The sequence below is a fragment of the Poecilia formosa genome, unplaced genomic scaffold (genome assembly GCF_000485575.1).
Source record: "Poecilia formosa unplaced genomic scaffold, Poecilia_formosa-5.1.2 Scaffold445, whole genome shotgun sequence".
In the NCBI taxonomy this organism is placed as follows: Eukaryota; Metazoa; Chordata; class Actinopteri; order Cyprinodontiformes; family Poeciliidae; genus Poecilia; species Poecilia formosa.
The window spans coordinates 376264-395646 of NW_006800384.1; the positions used below are offsets into that span (position 1 = coordinate 376264).

Consider the following 19383-nt stretch of genomic DNA (forward strand, 5'->3'; position numbering starts at 1 on the left):
GTGCTGTTTGTTTCTACCGATTGTGTTGTTCCCCTCGGAGGTGGACCAGGACCCCTTCAGTTTTGTGAAATTAGATCAAAGTATTTCAGAGAAATCTGTGAAATATTTTTAATAGATATAAAATCTGGAGTTCAGTTTTCATCCCAGCAGGATAATCTTTGTGTGTTTTTGTTTTATTACCATACAATAAGCTGTTAATTATTTACAGTGCTGAGCCTCTGGTCAGCTGAGGAGTTTGACTGGACCAATTTACTCCAGGCCTTATCTTTACTGTCAGCTGCCAATAAAAACTTTAAATGTTTCACTTTACACCTTAGTGAGTTTGCTTTTTTTGTCAGACCAACACAAAGCAGTTCCTAACTCTAAACTTGAAGGAAAATTATCCTTTTTAAAAAAAAAAAAATTTAGTAGAAATGAAAATCTGAAACGTGTGGCATGCATCTTCTAAGTCAACTTCCCACAGATTGGAACGTCTACAGACTGAACATTTTCTCCATTCTTCTTCATAAGCGCCTAAACTCTGTCTGGATGTTCAGGCTGGCTCTCCTGCTGGAAGCTGAACCCAGTCTCAGCCTCTAACTGGTTTTCCTCCTGCTCCGTCCATCCTGCCACGGCATGATGCTGCCACCACCATGCTTTACCATGAGCGTAGTGTGTTCAGGGAGATGTGAAGGGTTAGTTTCCCTCCACACACATAACACTTTGTAAGTTTTGTTTTGGTTCATCCATCATCATCCAAAGTGCTTTTCAAAGTGGGGGTTGCAGCCCCTGGGAGGTCGCCAGGGGATTCATGGGGGTCACAGAAAGTTTGAGAAAAGATGAGAAAAACATGCAAAAATAAATAAATAATGTCATAATAACTTTTGTTTGTTTTTCAATCGTTTTTAAAAAATTTATTATAAGTTAGAGTAATTGCTTTAAATGTGCTTTCTGGTGCTCATTTCTGATTGGCTGCCAGTCAAATTCATCAAGCTACATTGCTTGTCAAGCTAACTTAGCAAGCAAGAAATGGAAACGTTTCTGACAAGAAAGAAAAGGAACTGTTGTAGAAAACCATAAGAACTGTGGGAATAAAATAAATTTGATGTAATTAATATACAGTATTACATATTTTCTTATAGTCAAAGCAGGAAATCATGATGAAAATGTATATTATTATCTGATAAAAAAAAAAGTCGTAATAAATCATCTGATAATCAGAGTTTCCCCCAATCTATTATAAGCCTGGCGGGCCACCAGGCTCTACTTGCCGAAAAGTTGATGTTTATTTACATATATTGCAGCATTATTTATGAATCTGCATGCAGGCTCTGGGGCTCAGGGTTGAGCTCCTGTAGTCAGTGGTGTTTGTTCTCACGCTCCCTCGCTGATTGTTTGGAGGTTTTCTGCTAATGACTCCATCTCTCCCTGCTTCCTGCTCTCCGTCCATCTGGGCCCAGATTGCTGAGGGAAACACCTTCTCGCTGATATTTTTACCCTCAGCCAGAGGTATTGTTTATAGTCTCCGACTCCGCTTGTATTTTTATCTGCCAATGGAGCCGGAGCAACGCGATCAGCTGGAGAATGCGTGTATTCTCCGGTGTGGGTTTGACGTAATGATCCTGTTATGTAGAACCAGATTAAATAAACCTAACTCAGACGGTTTAGACATGGAGTTTCAGACTCCAGTGTGTGAAAGTCCTGATCCAGTCAGATTTTCTTTTGTTGCTGATTAAATTTCAGTTCCAGCTTGGAAATGCTTTATTACTTTCATAAATAACTGAAGGAATTTATTATATGTGGAGAGAAAAACTAAGTTGGGCATCTAGTTCCCCATTTCTAGGTGTGGCTCCTTGGTAATCAACCCAAAACATTCAAAGGTAAAGAAATATCTGCAGAGATCAGATCATTTCTCTCTTTTAAAGACCTGGAGACAAAGACGGGAGTCATTTCAACACCAAAGAGTTTCATCCATCCATCCGGCAGCAGATTGAGTCTTTATGTCACAGATCTTGTTGATAACTTCAGGTCCTTTTTAACAAAGTTACCTTATTAAAACTTGAATTTCTCTCCATTACTCTTCCTGTTTCAGGCTCATTTGATCCCAGCATACCTGATGAGGGCCCATCGCCTTCTGGATGGCTGGGGGACATGGATGGAAACCAGGACCAAGAAGGAGGAGGTGAGCCTGAGTGCTAGCTTTGTGGCACCATGTTGTGAGTGGCAAACTAATCTTGGCATTAGAAGAAATGAGCTGTAAGCTGGTTCTGGTCCAAATGAACCAGGTCCATTATGTTTATTTAGCAGTGATGCTAGCACCCAGAAAGTGGTGTTGCTGCTGCTGGAGGGAGAGAGAGAGAGAAAGTATAGGTAATTTTAAGAAGTTTATCACTTCAAAGGCTTGTGTGAAACTTTTGTTTTATTTGTGAAAGTTCAATAAGAAGCCATATTTGTACATTCACAAATGACACTAAATATTCTGCTTCTAGTGTTACATAATCTAATCCATGTTGGAAAATCTACGTATTGAAGTTTTTACACTAGAGCAAATTAAAATGTTGATGGTTGTAAAAATTAGGTGAACTCACCTTTTAACCAACTTCAGCTCTGTAATATTCATTATGTTTATGCTTGGTATTGTGATGGATTACAATAATCTCTCTCTAAAAATAACACGTCAATGCATCTGATGTATGTACCTTACAGATATTGTATGCCAACCATTTTTGAAAAAAGTACAAACTGGGGATGACCAGCCTAGCCATGCTAGTTGTTAGCCAATGAAAAGCTAACAGAGCAGAGAAGAGTCTATTCATGAGCTTCAGAAGAGGAAAACCACCATGAAGTAAAACCATTTTCACCTTATTGTGTTTCAGACTCATTTGATCCAAACATACCTGAAGAGGGACCATCAGCGCCCCCTCCTGGATGGCTGGAGGACATAGATGGATACCAGGGGCATAAAGGAGGTGAGAGAAAGAGAGAGCGAGAAGAGAGCTGCTGAAACTAATGTGCAACTGAAGAGTCTCATGGTGCAACAACATTACACATGTTCACATATCTGCCCCTCACAATATGGAGGAAGCTGACATACGACCAAAGTTATTAAAGTTAACAAAAACTAACGAAATAATGAAAACTGAAATTGAGAAAACATTTTCCTTAACTGAAATAAGTGAAAGCAGTAATTAGTTGGGAAATTTTTTAACTAACTGGAATTATATTATGCGCTTATAAAACTACGTAAAACATACTGAAATTATACATATAACATTCTTTGTTTTTGTCTTTATGAATCTATTTATTGACCTTTCAAACGTTTTTATGTCAGTTTTTGGCAAATTACGGCATTCCATCATGGCAGCGTTTACTAAGTCTGCAAAATGGCAACAGCAAAAGTTGGGAGAAAACGCCAGAGTCCGTTGGTTATTCAACAATAATTAAATACATTTACTGAAAATGGTATCTTCTGTTGAGTATTCATCACCCAATTGATTCATACATAATCACAATAATATACTTTAATATTTCTAAAAAATTAACCAAAGTATGAAAAAACTAAAAACAACTCTACTTTTAGTATCTGATAAAACAATTGCACAGTTTTAGTTACTGAACATTGAAAACATAGTTATTTACAAAATAAGCAAACCAAACCTTGTGCCTCTATGAAGAGGGCTGGTAATAAGCTACATTTTATCAGCTCTGCTGCAACTTTTCTTCCTCTTTTGTTGTCGTTAAGTTGTTGTTTGTTAATTAATAAACCAGAAGTTGTATTTTCAAAATAAAAGCATCAGACATAAAATCAGAAGTTAATCATAGATAGAACATATAAAACAAAGTAAAGGTGATGATCCATAAAAAGGGATACAGACAAATAAAGAGCTTAACTTTGGGTTATTTACAACTATAACTAATAAAAACTAAACACTATTTAACTAATAATAACAAATAAAAAACAGAAAACACTATAAAAATTAACTGAAATAAACTGAATTAGATAAACAAAACCTAAATTACAGTGAAAAGCCCATTACGACCCTGCATAAGGCCTGACTTCCTGTCTGTCTGAGTGTGAACGTGGGTCCACTTTCTGTCTCCAGGTCCAGAGGACGACGAGCCGCTGTACCCTCCACCCCCCGCCTACAACCCCCAGCCTGAGGTCAACAGGAGCACCTCGGTCCCCACCATCCGGTAAGATCGGGCCGGTCTGGGCCTGACAGCAGCTCCAGACAGGGTTAACCCGTCCTTCGGTTTGTCCCCAGAGTCCCGTCCATATCGGAGGACGTGGCCCGAGACGCTTTGCTCAGGTTTGTTGAGTCCAAATGGAAGTACAGCTCCAAACCGGCCAGGAACCTCACTTTCAAGGACCTGAAGACCGTCACCGTCTACCGGGTCAGAACCCAACCTCTATCTGCCACAGCAGCCTCTGGACAGATAACCTGGCTGCTTGATGCTAGGAAAACATGTAGTAAAATTCATTTAAAGCTTTTCTAAAAAATATTTTTCTACAAATTATTTTTTATATTTACTATATTGTGACTGCATGGTGTGAGACACATAATCTGGGAAAAATTGAACTCCTCTGCCTTCACCCAGTCCAAATTTGAAAGAACCAATCAGAGCCAGGAGGCGGATCTTAGCACTGTCAATCATAATCTGTTAGCTACTGCTAATAGATCCTATTGCAAATGCTAAAGCTAGTTACCTTAGCCAATGATGACAGTATTTCGTTTTCAAACTAAATACTTAACTCCAAATTATGTATATATTTTCCTAACTAAATACTTAATTTCTGAACTAAATATTTAATTTTCAAACTAAATATTTATATTTCAAGCTAGATATTTAGCTCTAGAGAGCGCTTAATATTTAGCTTATTCACTAAATATGGAGGTCCTAGCTAAATATTTAGTTAAAATGCAAATTAGTTTGCAATTAGTTATAATTTTGATATTCCACTTCCGCTTATCGGTAAGCCAATTTGCATTTCGCTAAATATTTAGCTTGAATCTAAATGTTATCGTCTTCATCCATTTTCTCATCTTCCTCCCTCAGTATCGACTAGAGACGTACACTGAGACCAGAACCAGCGCCTGGCAGTTGGAGCCCTACAACGGTAAACCTTCTCTACTAACCAGAACCAGTTCAGGTCTGTGTTACAGCAGCTCTGAAGACGCCTCTGACTGACTCTGGTAATCTCATGAAGAGGATTAGCAGCGTTATGAAGCACCATTCTTTCCGTGTCTGTGTGTGGTTCTGGACCAGGCCAGGCGGTGGACGGGCCCCAGTACGGGGCGAGCCCCCCACCGTGGGACATCCCGGTGTCACCGCCGCAGATGTACTGCAACAGGGTGGAGAAGATCCGAGTGCCACACTCGTCCTTCGTGAAGGTCCAACCAGGGTTATAATAGTTTTGGGTGTTTCATTATTGTTTAGTTATATTTTGTTTTGCCTAATTCAGTTAGTTTTAATAATTTTTTTTTATTAGCTAAATATTGTTTAGTTTTTATAAGCATAGTAGTAGTTTAAGTTTTTTACACTTTGGTTAAATTTTTGAGGTGCAGAATTTAAAGAGGTTAAAATATTGTGATTATAACTAAGTAATAAAAAATACTATTTTCCAAAGAGGGTTATGGTGTCTTGTGACTCCGCCCCCTACCTGGCCCAGCAGTCGCTCTCTCTGTGTTTGTTTTTCAGGTGTGCCATAAATGCCACGGCTGTGGGAGGACGCGCTGCGGCGGCTGCTTCGGCCGAGGAATGGTGAGCTGGAACCTTCAACTCATAGTTTCTTATTTAACGTAAACACCACAATTGCGAAATTTTGTTTTTCAACATTTGTGGAACATCGACAAAGTCCCATTTGTATTGTCATATGTACAAATAACACATAACACATGGTTATGTGTTAACCATATGTTAACCATATGTTAACATATGGTTGGTTGGTTCCGATATATTGTGCGTCTTCTGCTGAAAATGGATCAGCTTTAACAAACTCCATCTCTCTCCTTGTTTCTCAGAAACGCTGCAGCTTCTGCCACGGTAACGGGCGGGCCAGAAAAAAACGCTGCACTTCCTGTCACGGCCGAGGCCGCCGCAGGTGAAAACGCTTCTTTATGCTTTAACGTCCTGCTGAGGGGTTTAGCTCAAACTGCAGAGTTTAGATTACACATCACCATGACAACAGAGCAAGTTAGACCTCATCACCATGACAACAGAGCAGGCCGGATCTTATCACCATGACAACAGAGCAGGCCAGACATCATCACCATGACAACAGAGCAAGTTAGACCTTATCACCATGACAACAGAGCAGGGCGGACCTCATCACCATGACAACAGAGCAAGTTAGACCTTATCACCATGACAACAGAGCAGGCCGGACCTTATCACCATGACAACAGAGCAGGCCGGACCTCTGGTATCATCTGCTGCAGCAGAACTAGAACCAGCAGCTGAAGGAGGCTTAACAAGCTGTTCTGTTCTGGTTGTAGTTCTGGTTCTGTTCTTCCTGTCGTTCCTGTTGTTGTTCTTGTTTTTGTTCTGGTTCTGTTCTGATTCTGTCCTGGTTCTGGTTCTGGTCCTCCTATCTTCCACCCGCTTCGTTCTCCAGGTGACTCCATGTTTGTTTCTCCAGGTGTGTCAGTTGCCGTGGAGACGGCTACAAGACCTGCTCTGTTTGCCACGGCGCCCAGAAGCTGCTGCACTTCATCCAGCTCACGGTCACATGGTGGGCTAGCTGAACACTCGCTCTCCTCTGACCCAGTTCCGACCCGTTTGGACCTCACCGTGTCCACCTGTTGTTGCCGTGTTTCCAGGAAAAACAATGTGAGCTGCTTCATCCCAGACCGCCAGCCGAACTTCCCAGACAGGAAGTTTGAGAAGGTGTCAGGCGACCCATTCTTCATCGACGAGAACGTTCTGGTGAGACCAGCCGGTTCCGCCAGGTCCAAACTCTGTCAGTCGAACGCTAACATTAAAGGGTTTTAGAATATCAAAGAGCTCAAGAACATGAAAGTGGTAAAACGTGTAACGTGTTACCATGGTGACCTCTCTCCAGGTGTATCCAATCCACGGCTTCCCTGACCAGGAGATCTGCGACGTTTCAGCCAAGCTGATCAACGATCACCTGTATCGCTTCACTTCCACCAGCCGCATCCTCCAGCAGGTACACACCTACCTTCTGACACTTTCAGGACTGCTGGGGCTCAGAAAGTTCATAAAAAGAGCGGAACTTTTCAGAAAGTGAGAAGATGAGCTCAGTGCATCGACTATTAACCCATTTATCACTTTTAAATGATTTAAATCAACAAACAACTCTCAGCCACTGCGGGAAACCCTGAAGCTACCTCTCTAAAGTCATTGGTGATGTCTTATCACTATGGTATTGCATTACCAGACATTGCATGACCTCCTGACCTCTGTGTCCCTCCGTAGCGTCAGACCATCGAGCTGGTGCCCCTCACTCACGCCTTTTACTCGTACGCCGGGAAGGACTACAGCTTCTACGTGTACGGGACGGAGAACAAGGTCTTCACTTCCAAGTATCCCACCGCCTGCAGCATTTTATGAGCTCAGCATGCAGGAAAACACACACAGATATACCCAGATCACTGCTGACCTCTGACCCCACACTGTACATACATATTTTTATCTGTGATTAAAAGAGTTATGGACTGCTTTAAACATGCTGCATCATGTTGGACCTTCAAGGTCAAATTAGAAAATGAAAAACTTTCATCTGTTCTTTTAGACACCTCCAGGTGTTTAGTAGAAAATTTTGTGCTGAAATTATTTTTAAAAGACAATCTAATAGTTTGGTTGGTTGCAACGAGTTGAATATTTCCACTAAAATATTCATATAAATCTGAGGAGAGCCGGAGGAAGCAGGTTCTTCAGACTGCAGAGGGTCAGTTTGGGTCAGATGGAGGAAAATAGCTCTAATGGGTCATTAAAAACCAAACCTGAACAGAACCGAGGCACTTGGGGATCAAGCATATCTCCCCCTACTGGAAACCTGAGGTATTACCAGCAAATTAAAATAGATCCGTTTATCACATTAAGGCTCAGAGTAATAAAGAAAAAAGTTTATTCTTCAATATTTTTAACATTTATTATTTATATCAGTTTGAAATGAACAAAGGAAATATGTTCATGTTTTAAACTTGTTGCTGTTTCATTGAACAGCTGATTGAGAAAAAATAAGCTTTAGTGGAACCGGCTCAGCACCTCTGACTGTACATAAAATGTTTGTTAAAAACATGAAGAAACTTCTCCTGGTTTATGAGAACAAAACAGTTTTTATGTGTATTTTATTGATCGTTGAAGATTTCACCACTGTACTGTTATATATGTGACTGTGAGACAAATAAAACTATATTTTATACATCAATAAAGAGAATTTGTTACTTTATTTTAACTTCTAGAAACATTTTGGTAGAAAAAAAACAAATTCTGATATTTACGTGAGGTAAAGTTTATTTTAAATAAAATGTCTCTCATAATGCAGTGTTTATGACTTCCCACCAAGATAAACATTCAACCAAACATTTATATATTATATGAATGTCTTTGGAACAAGAAGTTTACATACAGAATGATTACTGAACTATTGTCCTTTATGTTGTTGAGGAGTCATATTCCAGATTTAATATAAAAATCACAAACATTCATCATTCAGGTCTGGATTCTGTAGAACTCGACTCATCATGAGAAAAGGAGACGCATATTTCCAGAAATAATTTCTCACAACTTGAATCATTTGGACTTTTTGTTCTTCATCCTGAGAACATCAAAGCTGCTGTTTGATCACTGAGATCTTCATCGGTAAGAGTTTTACTTCAGCAGTGCTGAAGTATGGAAACATCTTGTCAGTGAAGGTGTGTGTGAAGGTGTGTATGTGTGTGTTAGTATCCAGATCAGAGAACGACAGCTTTCCTCCATCCCAGTCCAGATTCACTCTGATCCTCTGGATCTTCTTCATGACTGAAAGAAACGTGGGAGGAGCTGGTGGAGAATATGCTTCGTATTCACCATCAATGAACAACATAACCAACAATCCAGACTCTAAGTGTCCCTTCCTCTGGACAGACTCTGCTATCACACCAAGCATCCATCCTTCACCATCTCCAACATCAACATCCCAGCTGTGGCTCCCTGAGTTAAAACCCTCAGAGCTCAGAACAGACCACTCAAAATCAAATCTCTCTGGATTATCAGGAAGCTGCTGTTCTTCTCCTGGAGTCACACCAGTCAGATCGTCAGTCAGGTGGAGTCCTGGATTAGCCGTGTTTGGGTCCAGAACCAGAGGAGTGTAGGTCACCATGTCCTTCATGTTGCTCCAGATGTTGAAGGCCAGGTTGCCCAGATGTTTGGCCTGGTCTATCAGAGCTCCTGAGGGCAGCTGTGGATCCTCCAGCAGGGGGCAGCGCTGGACTCTTTCCACTGCAGCCTTGTAGTTGTGCAGGAATGAGACGTCTGCAGCTCTCAGCTCCTCCTCTGTGGCTCTGACTGTGTCTGAAAGAGCTGCTGCTGTCTGATCAAACTTCTTTTTAACTTTCTTCCTGAGCTCCAGCTTCTTCTTTAAAGGCTCCAGAGATGTTTTCAGATTCTCTCTGTGATCCTGAGCAGCTTCATCAATGGGTATGAATCTGTGGTTGGTGTGTTATTCCGTATCTGTGCAGACGAGACACACTCGGCTCCCTCCCTCCTCTACTAACTTCCATCAAAGTGACTCTGAGTGTTTTGGTCTTGAAGCAGCAGAGTTGGAGGTTTCCACTTTTCTCTCCTGCAGCTGGACTCACTCAGAGGAAGCTGCTGGTTTGGTCTGAAGGTGAATCTGATCATCTGGGAGTCTCTCTGCAGGAAACAACAATCACAAACCGCCACAGCAACCCCCAGCTGCAGCCAGCAACGCCATCAGAGCAACAGATCGCAGACGAGTAGACCAAACCCACAAGCCGACATGTAGCCGCCGACCGAAGCAACAGTGGGAGAAACAAAGACGGACGCACCCTGCAGCGGCCCGCCCAACTATAAAGGCATTCGCCCCGCCCACCAATCAAAGGCGCCCGGTGGCCCGGTGCACAGAGTGGGGGAGGGTGGAACACCATCCCACCACAAGAATCAAACAGGTTGGTTGAAGATAAACCTACAGAACCTTTTTATAAACCAATTAAATGGGAGATGATCCATCTCTGCAGAAGTCAGAACCTCCTCAACCCAATCAGGACAAAGTCTATGAATACCAGTTTCAGAGAGGAGGACTCATCAAACACTTCCTCTGCATGAATGTAATGAATGACCACAATCCTACCATGTATGGCCAGAACTGAAGAGGCTAAATGGACTCATTTTGGATCTTTATTGTAAGACAAATACAACAATGTTTTCTGCAACCATAAGAAGAATCTCTTGCTTTATTTAATTTCCAGAAACTTCTTAGTAAAACTAAACACAAACTGAGATTTACTTGAAGTAACCTCAATAAGGTGTGTTTCTCGTAACGCAGTGTTTATTTTCTACAAAGATCCTTATTCAACTTTACCAACATACTTTAAGTTTACATACACTCAATACACCCACTTTTACTTTGTTTGAAGTTAAATCAGACCAAACTTCTCTTGGTTTAGGTTAGAATGACCAGAATTACTTTATTTGCTGAATTAATTTTATTTATTTGTTTATTGTACAGGGACAATGCACACAAACATACAAAACAAGTCTATATTTGATGCATTGGAACAAGAGTATATTGCTACAGCTAATCCATATATATATCAAAATAATCAAAATCCTGTCTACATATTCATGTGAACAACCTTGCAACTTCTAAATTTATATAATAAAAATTATACAATCATACATAAAATATGTACAATTTATAAAGCAAGATGCAATAAAATACATACTTTTTCCTCTCTACATATTCATAAACAACTTGCAACCTAAAAATTTATATAAATGTCCCTCACTTAGTTAGAACACTAAAATTGTAAATACAAACTCACTAATACATCCACTCCCATACAGACTTCCTCATCCATTAAATTTGAGTGTTAAGCATGATTACATCTTTATTACAAAAATAAAAGAAAGAATATTTCAAAGATTTATTTATGAAATATCTTTAAGATCAGATGTTTACACACATGAAGATGATCACAGTCTTTAACAGTGAGGGGAAAGTTTTTTCCATAGAATCTGGATCCTGGTCAGAGAAAAACGAGATTCCAGAAAACAATCTCTCACAGCCAGAACCCAACAGATCCAGATGTTATCTGTGACTATTAACTCAGAAAAAAGTTTATGAACCTTTTTGTTAAAGATTCATATGATCTAAAGAAAATTCTGAGGTCTTCTAAATCAGCGGTTTTCAAACGTGTTCTTATATTCCTGCCCTGCATGTCATAAATCCAACTTTCTTTATATCTTTAAAATGACAGCGGCACAAACGAAAAATTTTGCAGCACAAACCAGCACAAACATAGCACTAATGTTTGACACCGATTTTGTTTGATTTCATAAAAGTGGGGGGGCTGGTTGACCTTTTGACCTTTACACTTTCATTAATATCTTCAAAGCCAAAGAAGCACAAACGAAAATTTTTGCTGCACAAACCAGCACAAACATAGCTGAGTTGATTGACACCCATTTTGTCTGATTTGAAGAAGGTGGGGGGGCCAACTTCACTCAGGTGTACAATTAGCCTCCAAGAGGCAAATTTAGCTAGCTTCCACCGTATATTTTCCGGCAAAGAAATGTTACAAACGTGCCTTCAACCATTCGCATCACAGTCCTACTACCAGTAAGTCCTAAAACTACCATCAGTAACTTTATAACGTAACACTTTGGAGTTATTTTTGGTTTTGGAGTACAAAAACATTTTGACAGATGCAGGTTTCTACTCACCAGAGTGTAAGTGTCGCATAAGATGACGTCATCGTATTCTTCTTGGGTTTTTGTGGGATCCGTCCTTAGTTTTATTATTTCAATCAAAAATATTAAAATGTTTACAGAACCGTTTGGTTTGCAATCACAAAAGAAAATACATCTTAATTTTTCTTAAATTTATTTGGTGTAAATCATTGATATCATACTCAAAAATAGTTTGTAAATTTTAAAAAAAGGCTTTTAAATCAAGCTAACAACCACAACAAAACCCTCCGGTTTTATATTTCACTGAGTTATTTTTAAATACCGAATTAAAGTCTTATGACCGATACGTCTGACCTGTATTTGTAGTAAATATTCTTAATGTCCTGTTCAAACTAGCACATAATTTGTAAATAAAGGTTTTTAAAAAAACTAAAAAAAAAAAGGGTTCTATCGGCTACAAGCTGCTGTGATCACCTATAGGAACGGTTGATAAACTACTGAGCCTGATATCAGGCAGATCAGGGACCAACTGAGGCCATTCAATGGGGCTGATAACCACTGATAATGGTCATTCTATGGGATGATAACATCCGAAGCGGGTGACTTGTCAGCTCCTTAAAATCTTAAATTTAAATGTTAACCAATTTAAAATCTTTTATGTATGCTGAAACCATTAAATTAAGGGTCCCTGAAGGCCCCTGAAGGGGGTCTGATGGAGTCACTGACTTAATTTGGATTAATCAGAAGTGCATATTATTGATATTCATTTTAACTGTATTTTTTGATTTGTTGTTTTTAAGAACAGTTGTGGATTTAAATAGCATTTCACTGGCAATATTTTCCCATAACATTTAATTACCCAATAATATTTTTACTTTTCCATAGCATCTTTAATATAAAAACACAGTGGACCGCCTCAGTGCCTCGACCATGAGGCTTAACAACTTTTCTGGGGGGAAATCCTGCACCAGGGAGAGAACTAAAACATCCAGGATGCTGGCCTTCGAGGACCGACTTTGGGCACCACTGAAGATGTCAACTCAAGTTTTTAAGACACAAATTGAGTCTAAAGTCTTATTTATATTACTTGAGTTGCCATATATGAATTAAGGAGAAGAAAAATCAGGATTTCCAACAGTAAAAGAAATTGTCTGTCCTTTTAGTCATTTTATATAATAAAAAACAAGAAGCAAAGCACTTGATCCATGTCTCAGTTCTTCCATAAAAGTAAGAAATGCTGATCATTTACTAAACCATCTTCCCACATGTTCCCACTGTGAATAAAAGTGGTTTTATGATGAGAAACACAGCAATCAATTCATCACAAGCAACAGTTTAACAGCCTAGCAGCTCCTAGCTAGGAAGATTTTTTGTTGTTGTTGTAAAGTTATGAGCCTGGGCGATGCACCCTCACTTTTCATTGTCATTTTCATTGTCCAATTCAATAAGGTTTCATTTGGACTTTGTGTTCTTGCTGAGAACATCAGAGCTGCTGTTTGATCAATGAGATTTTTCCTTTATCTGAAGTGGCGATGTATGGAAACATCTTGTCAGTGAAGGTGTGTGTGAAGGTGTGTATGTGTGTTTTAGTATCCAGATCAGAGAATGACAGCTTTCCTCTGTCCCAGTCCAGATTTACTCTGACCCTCTGGAGCTTCTTCTTGACTGAGAAAACTTTGGGATGAGCTGGTGGAAACCATGCTGAATATTCACCAGAAAGGAAATATATACTCAACCATCCACGTGGTATGTGTCCCTTTCTCTGAACAGACTCTTCTGACAAACCAAGCCACCATTCTCTATTGTCTCCAACATCAACATCCCAGCTGTGGCTCCCTGAGTTAAAGCCCTTGGAGCTCAGGACAGTATTACAGAGATCAAACCTCTCTGGATTATCAGGAAGCTGCTGTTTCTCTCCAAAAGTCACACTGGTCAGATCATCAGACAGGTGGAGNTTAACTTTCTTCCTGAGCTCCAGCTTCTTCTTTAAAAACTCCAGAGATGTTTTCAGATTCTCTCTGTGATCCTGAGCAGCTTCCCGGATTGGTCTGAATCTGTGGTTGGTGTGTTTTTCTGAATCTCGACAGATTGAGCACAGCAGTTCTTGATGGTCCAGACAGAAGAGTTTGAGTTTCTTTGAGTGCAGACTGCAGATACCCTCTGAAAGTTTCTGATTTTTCTGTTGTAAGAAAGTCTCACACAGGTTCTTCAGAACCAGACTTATGGGCGGATTAGCCTTTGGAGATTTCCTCTGACAAACTGGACACTCTCTTGCTGGTTTCTCTCTCCACCAGCTCTTCAGACATTCTTTACATAAGCTGTGGCTACATGACAGAACAACCGGATCCTTAAAGACTTTTTTACAGACTGGACAGCAGAGATCCTCTGAAAGTCTCTGATCGCTCTGCTGTAAGAAAGTCTCACACAGGTTCTTCAGAACCAGATTTAAAGGTGGATCAGCCTTAGAAGATCTTCTCTTACAAACTGGACACTCTCTTGATGGTTTCTCTCTCCACCAGCTCTTCAGACATTCCTTACAGAAGCTGTGGCTACATGATAGAACAAGCGGATCCTTAAAGACTTCCTGACAGACCGAACAGCAGAGATCCTCCTCTAACCTGGAAGCCATTTTGTCTCTGAGTGAAGCTGAAAACACAGAAGGTCCAGTCAGTCTCGGCTCCATCCCTCCTCTACTAATTTCCCTCAAAGTGATTCTGAGTGTTTTGGTCCAACTCACCTCCAATGTGAGCAGCTTGAAGCAGCAGAGTTGCAGGTTTCCACTTTTCTCTCCTGCAGCTGGACTCACTCAGAGGAAGCTGCTAGTTTGGTCTAGCAGCTTCCTCTGCTATGGTTATCTAATCGTCTGGGAGTCTCTCTGCAGGAAACAACAATCACAAAGTGTTCCAACTGAGGCGTGTTTCATACTAAAGTCCAAAATTCAACCTGCTGTAACGCTCACATTTTTACTTTTCTCTTCACTGATCTGAACAGAACATATAAAAAAGACAGTAGAAGCAATTCCCACCCTGTTTCCTGTTTCAGTTCGTGCAGTAGATGTTGTGGGCGGAGCTTTATCTTCCTGCTTCACCCAAAACAAACGAGAAGGACCTCGCTGCAGCGAACAGAAAGGGGCGGGGACGGACCACTGTTAGTCTCATACCTTATTTGGAAATGGGACCATTGCACTCTGGAAATGAAGGGGGCGCTATTTCCTATATTATCCGCGGACTCCCGTTTTTATTTTCTTTTGAAATCTGTGATATATCTTCATCTTCCGGAAGGATTTTCACTCTCAGCATGTATTTGAACTTCTCTCTTTTATGTACATCAGCGCAGCTCACAGTTTTTAACAAATTCTATAGCTTTCTGTGTACTTCTAAATCTGCTCCTTAGTCGCATCTTTTCGGGTCTGCTACTGCCTCTAGTGTCGTGGGGGTGGTAGCACAACTAATCTAATTACATTACTAAATCAGAATACCACAACGTCTTTATTATTTGCTATTAATTTCAGCATTACTGGCACCGTAAAAGATAAATTCCTTCACAAAAGAACATACCTTTTCATTTTCTTAAGGAAGTAGAGCTAATTAAACGACAGAATGAGACTGACAGTGGTGTATTACAACAAAAGAATCCCCACATAAATAATCTTTTATCCAGATACAGGATTTAAGAGTAGGTGGGAAAAGTTCACTTCAAAAACTACTAATGAATGTGACACTGATTAAAACATAAATAAGCACATTTTGCTCAAGAAGAGAGCAGAAATTCAGCAACTAAAACCAGATTTTACCACATTCAGCTCACAGGAGATCAAACCTGTTGAAACTTGGGACTGAGATAGAAACTTATGTTAAAATTGATGGTCATACACAAATACTTTGTTAACATCTTCATCAGTTTGCTTCCATCATAGGGGGTCGGTTTGGATCAGATGGAGTGAAAAACGGTTTAAATGCTTCATTAAAATCCCAATTCTCTCTAACCTGCGTGGCTGTGATGCAGCACGTACACATCAGGTTGGAAATGTAGCTACACAAACATTTTCTCTAGTTTTTAATTTTATTTTGCACCTTTATTAGTTCAGTAGCTACTTGGTGTCTCGGTCCGTCCTCTCCATCTTATCCAAAGGAAATATTTTCATGTTTTAAACTTGTTGCTGTTTCATTGAACAGCTGATTGAGAAAAAATAAGCTTTAGTGGAACCGGCTCAGCACCTCTGACTGTAAATAAAATGTTTGTTAAAAACATGAAGAAACTTCTCCTGGCTTATGAGAACAAAACAGTTTTTATGTGTATTTTATTGATCGTTGAAGATTTCACCACTTTACTGTTATATATGTGACTGTAAGACAAATAAAACTATATTTTATACGTCAATAAAGAGAATTTGTTACTTTATTTTAATTTCTAATTTTGATTCAAAAACTAAATAAATAAAAAAATCTGATATTTACATGACGTAAAGTTTATTTTAAAAAAGATGTTTCTCATAATGCTCATAATGCAGTGTTTATGATTTCCCACCAAGATAAACATTCAACCAAAAGTTTACATACACCCAATAAAAAGACACATCCATATTAAATAGGAACCAAATTTTCCTTGTTTTAGTTTAGAATCACCAAAATTATTTCTATTTTGCGAAATGTTAGAATAATGAAATAATCTGTCAGAGATTCATATATGAATGTATTCAAGCCAGGCTGCACAGTGGGGCAGTTGGTAGCACTGTTGCCTGGCAGCAAGAAGGTTCTGGGTTCGATTCCCAGCCCAGGGTCTTTCTGCATGGAGTTTGCATGTTCTCTGTGCATGACTCTGAGTCTTCTTGGTCCAACTCACCTTCTGCGTGAGCAGCTTGAAGCAGCAGAGTTTGAGGTTTCCACTCTTCTCTCCTGCAGCTGGACTCACTCAGAGGACGCTGCTAGTTTGGTCTGACAGTGAATTTTAGAATTAGAGCGGATCTCATGCGACCGAGACCGAAAAAAAGGTAAAAATTGCCCTTTAATGAAGTTTCACAAATCAGATAAAAGTTTCACAAATACCAAACATGGTTTTACATATTCTGCAATTAGAGCAGAATAATCCAGTGCTGGTTTGAAGAGTCTATGTGTTTAGTTTTGGATCTGGAGCAGTTCTAGTATGATCCTGATGCAAAAGAGTGGTAAAATCAACATTTATGGAAGTTTCACAAATCAGATAAAAGTTTCACAAATACCAAACATGGTTTTACATATTCTGCTATTAGAGCAGAATAATCCAGTGCTGGTTTGAAGAGTCTATGTGTTGTAGTTTTTAAACTAGAGTCGATTAAAGATGCGGAAGGCAGTGAAAAATTAGGTGGAACTGCCCTTTAGCCATTTCCAGAATCGAAAGCTAGAACTGGAAACCAATTTCAGCTTCGTATGTGTCAGGGCAAATAATGAATCCCACGGAGAGCATGTTGACCCTCAATATCTCAGCATAAATTACCAGCACCTCTGACCCCATCTGCAGGCCACGCTCCATGGTAGCAGTTTGTTTAGTGAACACCCTCATCATCTGAGCTGCAGACTCCTCTGCACTTCCCCTGCAAGCATCATGGAAACGGCTAGCAGTAAGTCTGGGTTGTCAAAGTTGTACCCATGCAGGACATCTGGACTGCTCCCTGGTTCTGGCCTCTATTTCATAAGACATTTCCAGTGACACTTGCAGAGACTGAAGATGCATAAGTTGACCGAGTCAGGGCACAAAACATATTCGCAAGAGTATGCAGCGTTGAAGGAAGAGAAGGGAACTCTGTAGCTATGTGGTGCAGAATGATGCTACCAGAGGACTTCTCAGGTGGGTACTGGCAAAACATCAGTGAGCCCAGTGGCACAGGCCACTGGGTTCACCAGCTCCAAATTTGAGATAGTACCAGCTCCAAATTTGAGAGACCATCTAAGACTGGAGCAATAAGTGGTTGGGACTCCAGCTGGCGTAGTTTTTCTCCTGACTCCAGGATCTTGAAGTCTGGAAACATCAATGAAATAATCACAATAAGTTTTGACAAAAGAAACATAGGCATAAACACATGAAACCAAATGTTATACTTGTGTAAGCTCTGTAAAGTGTGGAGAGCAGATATTTTTTCCCNGCAGCCAGCCTGGCCTCCTCTTCCTCTGCTAGAAACTGATGAAGCTTCTTAAACTGCTCCCTAATCTGCCTCTCTGTGTGTCGGGCCTGGACCTCCAGGTGTTCTGCTGTCTGATCAAACTTATTTTTAACTTTCTTCCTGAGCTCCAGCTTCTTCTTTAAAGGCTCCAGAGATGTTTTCAGATTCTCTCTGTGATCCTGAGCAGCTTCATCGATGGGTCTGAATCTGTGGTTGATGTGTCGTTTCGAATCTCTGCAGATGGAGCAAATTGGTTCTAGATGGTCCAGACAGAAGAGTTTGAGTTTCTCAGAGTGCAGACTGCAGAGATTGTCAGGAACTATTTTATTTTTCTGCTGTAAGAAAGTCTCACACAGGTTCTTCAGAACCAGATTTAAAGGTGGATCAGACCTTGATGATCTCCTCTTACAAAATGGACACTCTCTTGCTGGTTTCTCTCTCCACCAGTTCTTCAGACACTCCTTACAGAAGCTGTGGCTACATGACAGAACAACCGGATCCTTAAAGACATCCTGACAGACCGAACAGCAGAGATCCTCCTCTAACCTGGAAGCCATTTTGTCTCTGAGTCGAGCTGAAAACACAGAAGGTCCAGTCAGGTTTGTGTATATTGTTGAGAACAAAATACTTATAACCACGTTTATACTCGTTGTCAGCTTTCTTCTCAACACCCGAGTCAATCTTTGGAGTTGTCTTGTATCAGAGGAACATATAATACATAACGACTAGCTTTCAAATACAATCATAGTTTATCTAAACAATCAAACATATAAGATTCACACTAACCCATCACACAAAACACAGGAAGTCCCTTCTCCCTGGAGAGCGCCGTAGGTGTTCTGCTTGATAGCTCTTCAACCATAGACATAAGAGTAGACCCCGCATTGGCTGTTCGGCGGCCATCTTGGAGCGGTATACGCTCCTACTTTGCTCAACCAAAATAGCAGAAGATGCCTCAGCACTGAGGGATATTGTTGTTCGGATCGATGGACTATTGATGTGAGGGCTCCACAGACAACATTTCACAAGTAAGATGGANACATTATTGCTCATAATTGATCATTATTGATCTGAGTTACAATAAAGCATTTCTTTTCTGTTGAATACTTTGAAAATGTTTCCAAACTTTTCTTCCCTTTTTCTCAGACCAGGGAATGATGGTTGGGTCAATGCTACTTGGTATAGGCTCCTCAAACCCCCCCCAGCCACAAGTCAGTTTGCTATTTTCAACACAAATAATCATATCTGTACACAAAATTCTGCTTATTCATTCAGGCATCATCTAAAAGCATCTAATTGTTCCAAGTTCTTTGTTTTAGGAATTCTGTTGATTTTCTGCATGTTGAACAGCCATATAAACATGTTATTGTCTCCTAAAAACAAACTTA

The 19383-nt window shown here is 40.1% G+C and overlaps 2 protein-coding genes across 2 annotated transcripts; one reads left to right on the forward strand and one right to left on the reverse strand.

Annotated features, from left to right (window-relative positions):
* The first annotated feature begins 2050 nt into the window (after positions 1 to 2050).
* Positions 2051 to 8372, forward strand: LOC103155737 (ssu-2 homolog). The gene is made up of 12 exons (XM_007577537.2): positions 2051 to 2161; positions 2856 to 2948; positions 4083 to 4173; positions 4245 to 4374; positions 5038 to 5098; positions 5248 to 5372; positions 5680 to 5742; positions 6003 to 6082; positions 6620 to 6712; positions 6801 to 6906; positions 7043 to 7150; positions 7420 to 8372. Exons 1-12 carry the CDS (start codon positions 2131 to 2133, stop codon positions 7552 to 7554), a joined length of 1116 nt encoding a protein of 371 aa, XP_007577599.1. The 5' UTR covers positions 2051 to 2130; the 3' UTR covers positions 7555 to 8372.
* A 70-nt stretch (positions 8373 to 8442) lies between these two features.
* LOC103155736 (nuclear factor 7, ovary-like) lies at positions 8443 to 18571 on the reverse strand. Its single transcript, XM_016663790.1, has 2 exons — positions 17980 to 18571; positions 8443 to 9592 (listed from the first exon to the last, which is right to left on the reverse strand). The coding sequence occupies exons 1-2, from the start codon at positions 18550 to 18552 to the stop codon at positions 8774 to 8776; spliced, it is 1392 nt and encodes a 463-aa protein (XP_016519276.1). The 5' UTR covers positions 18553 to 18571; the 3' UTR covers positions 8443 to 8773.
* Positions 18572 to 19383: the final 812 nt, after the last annotated feature.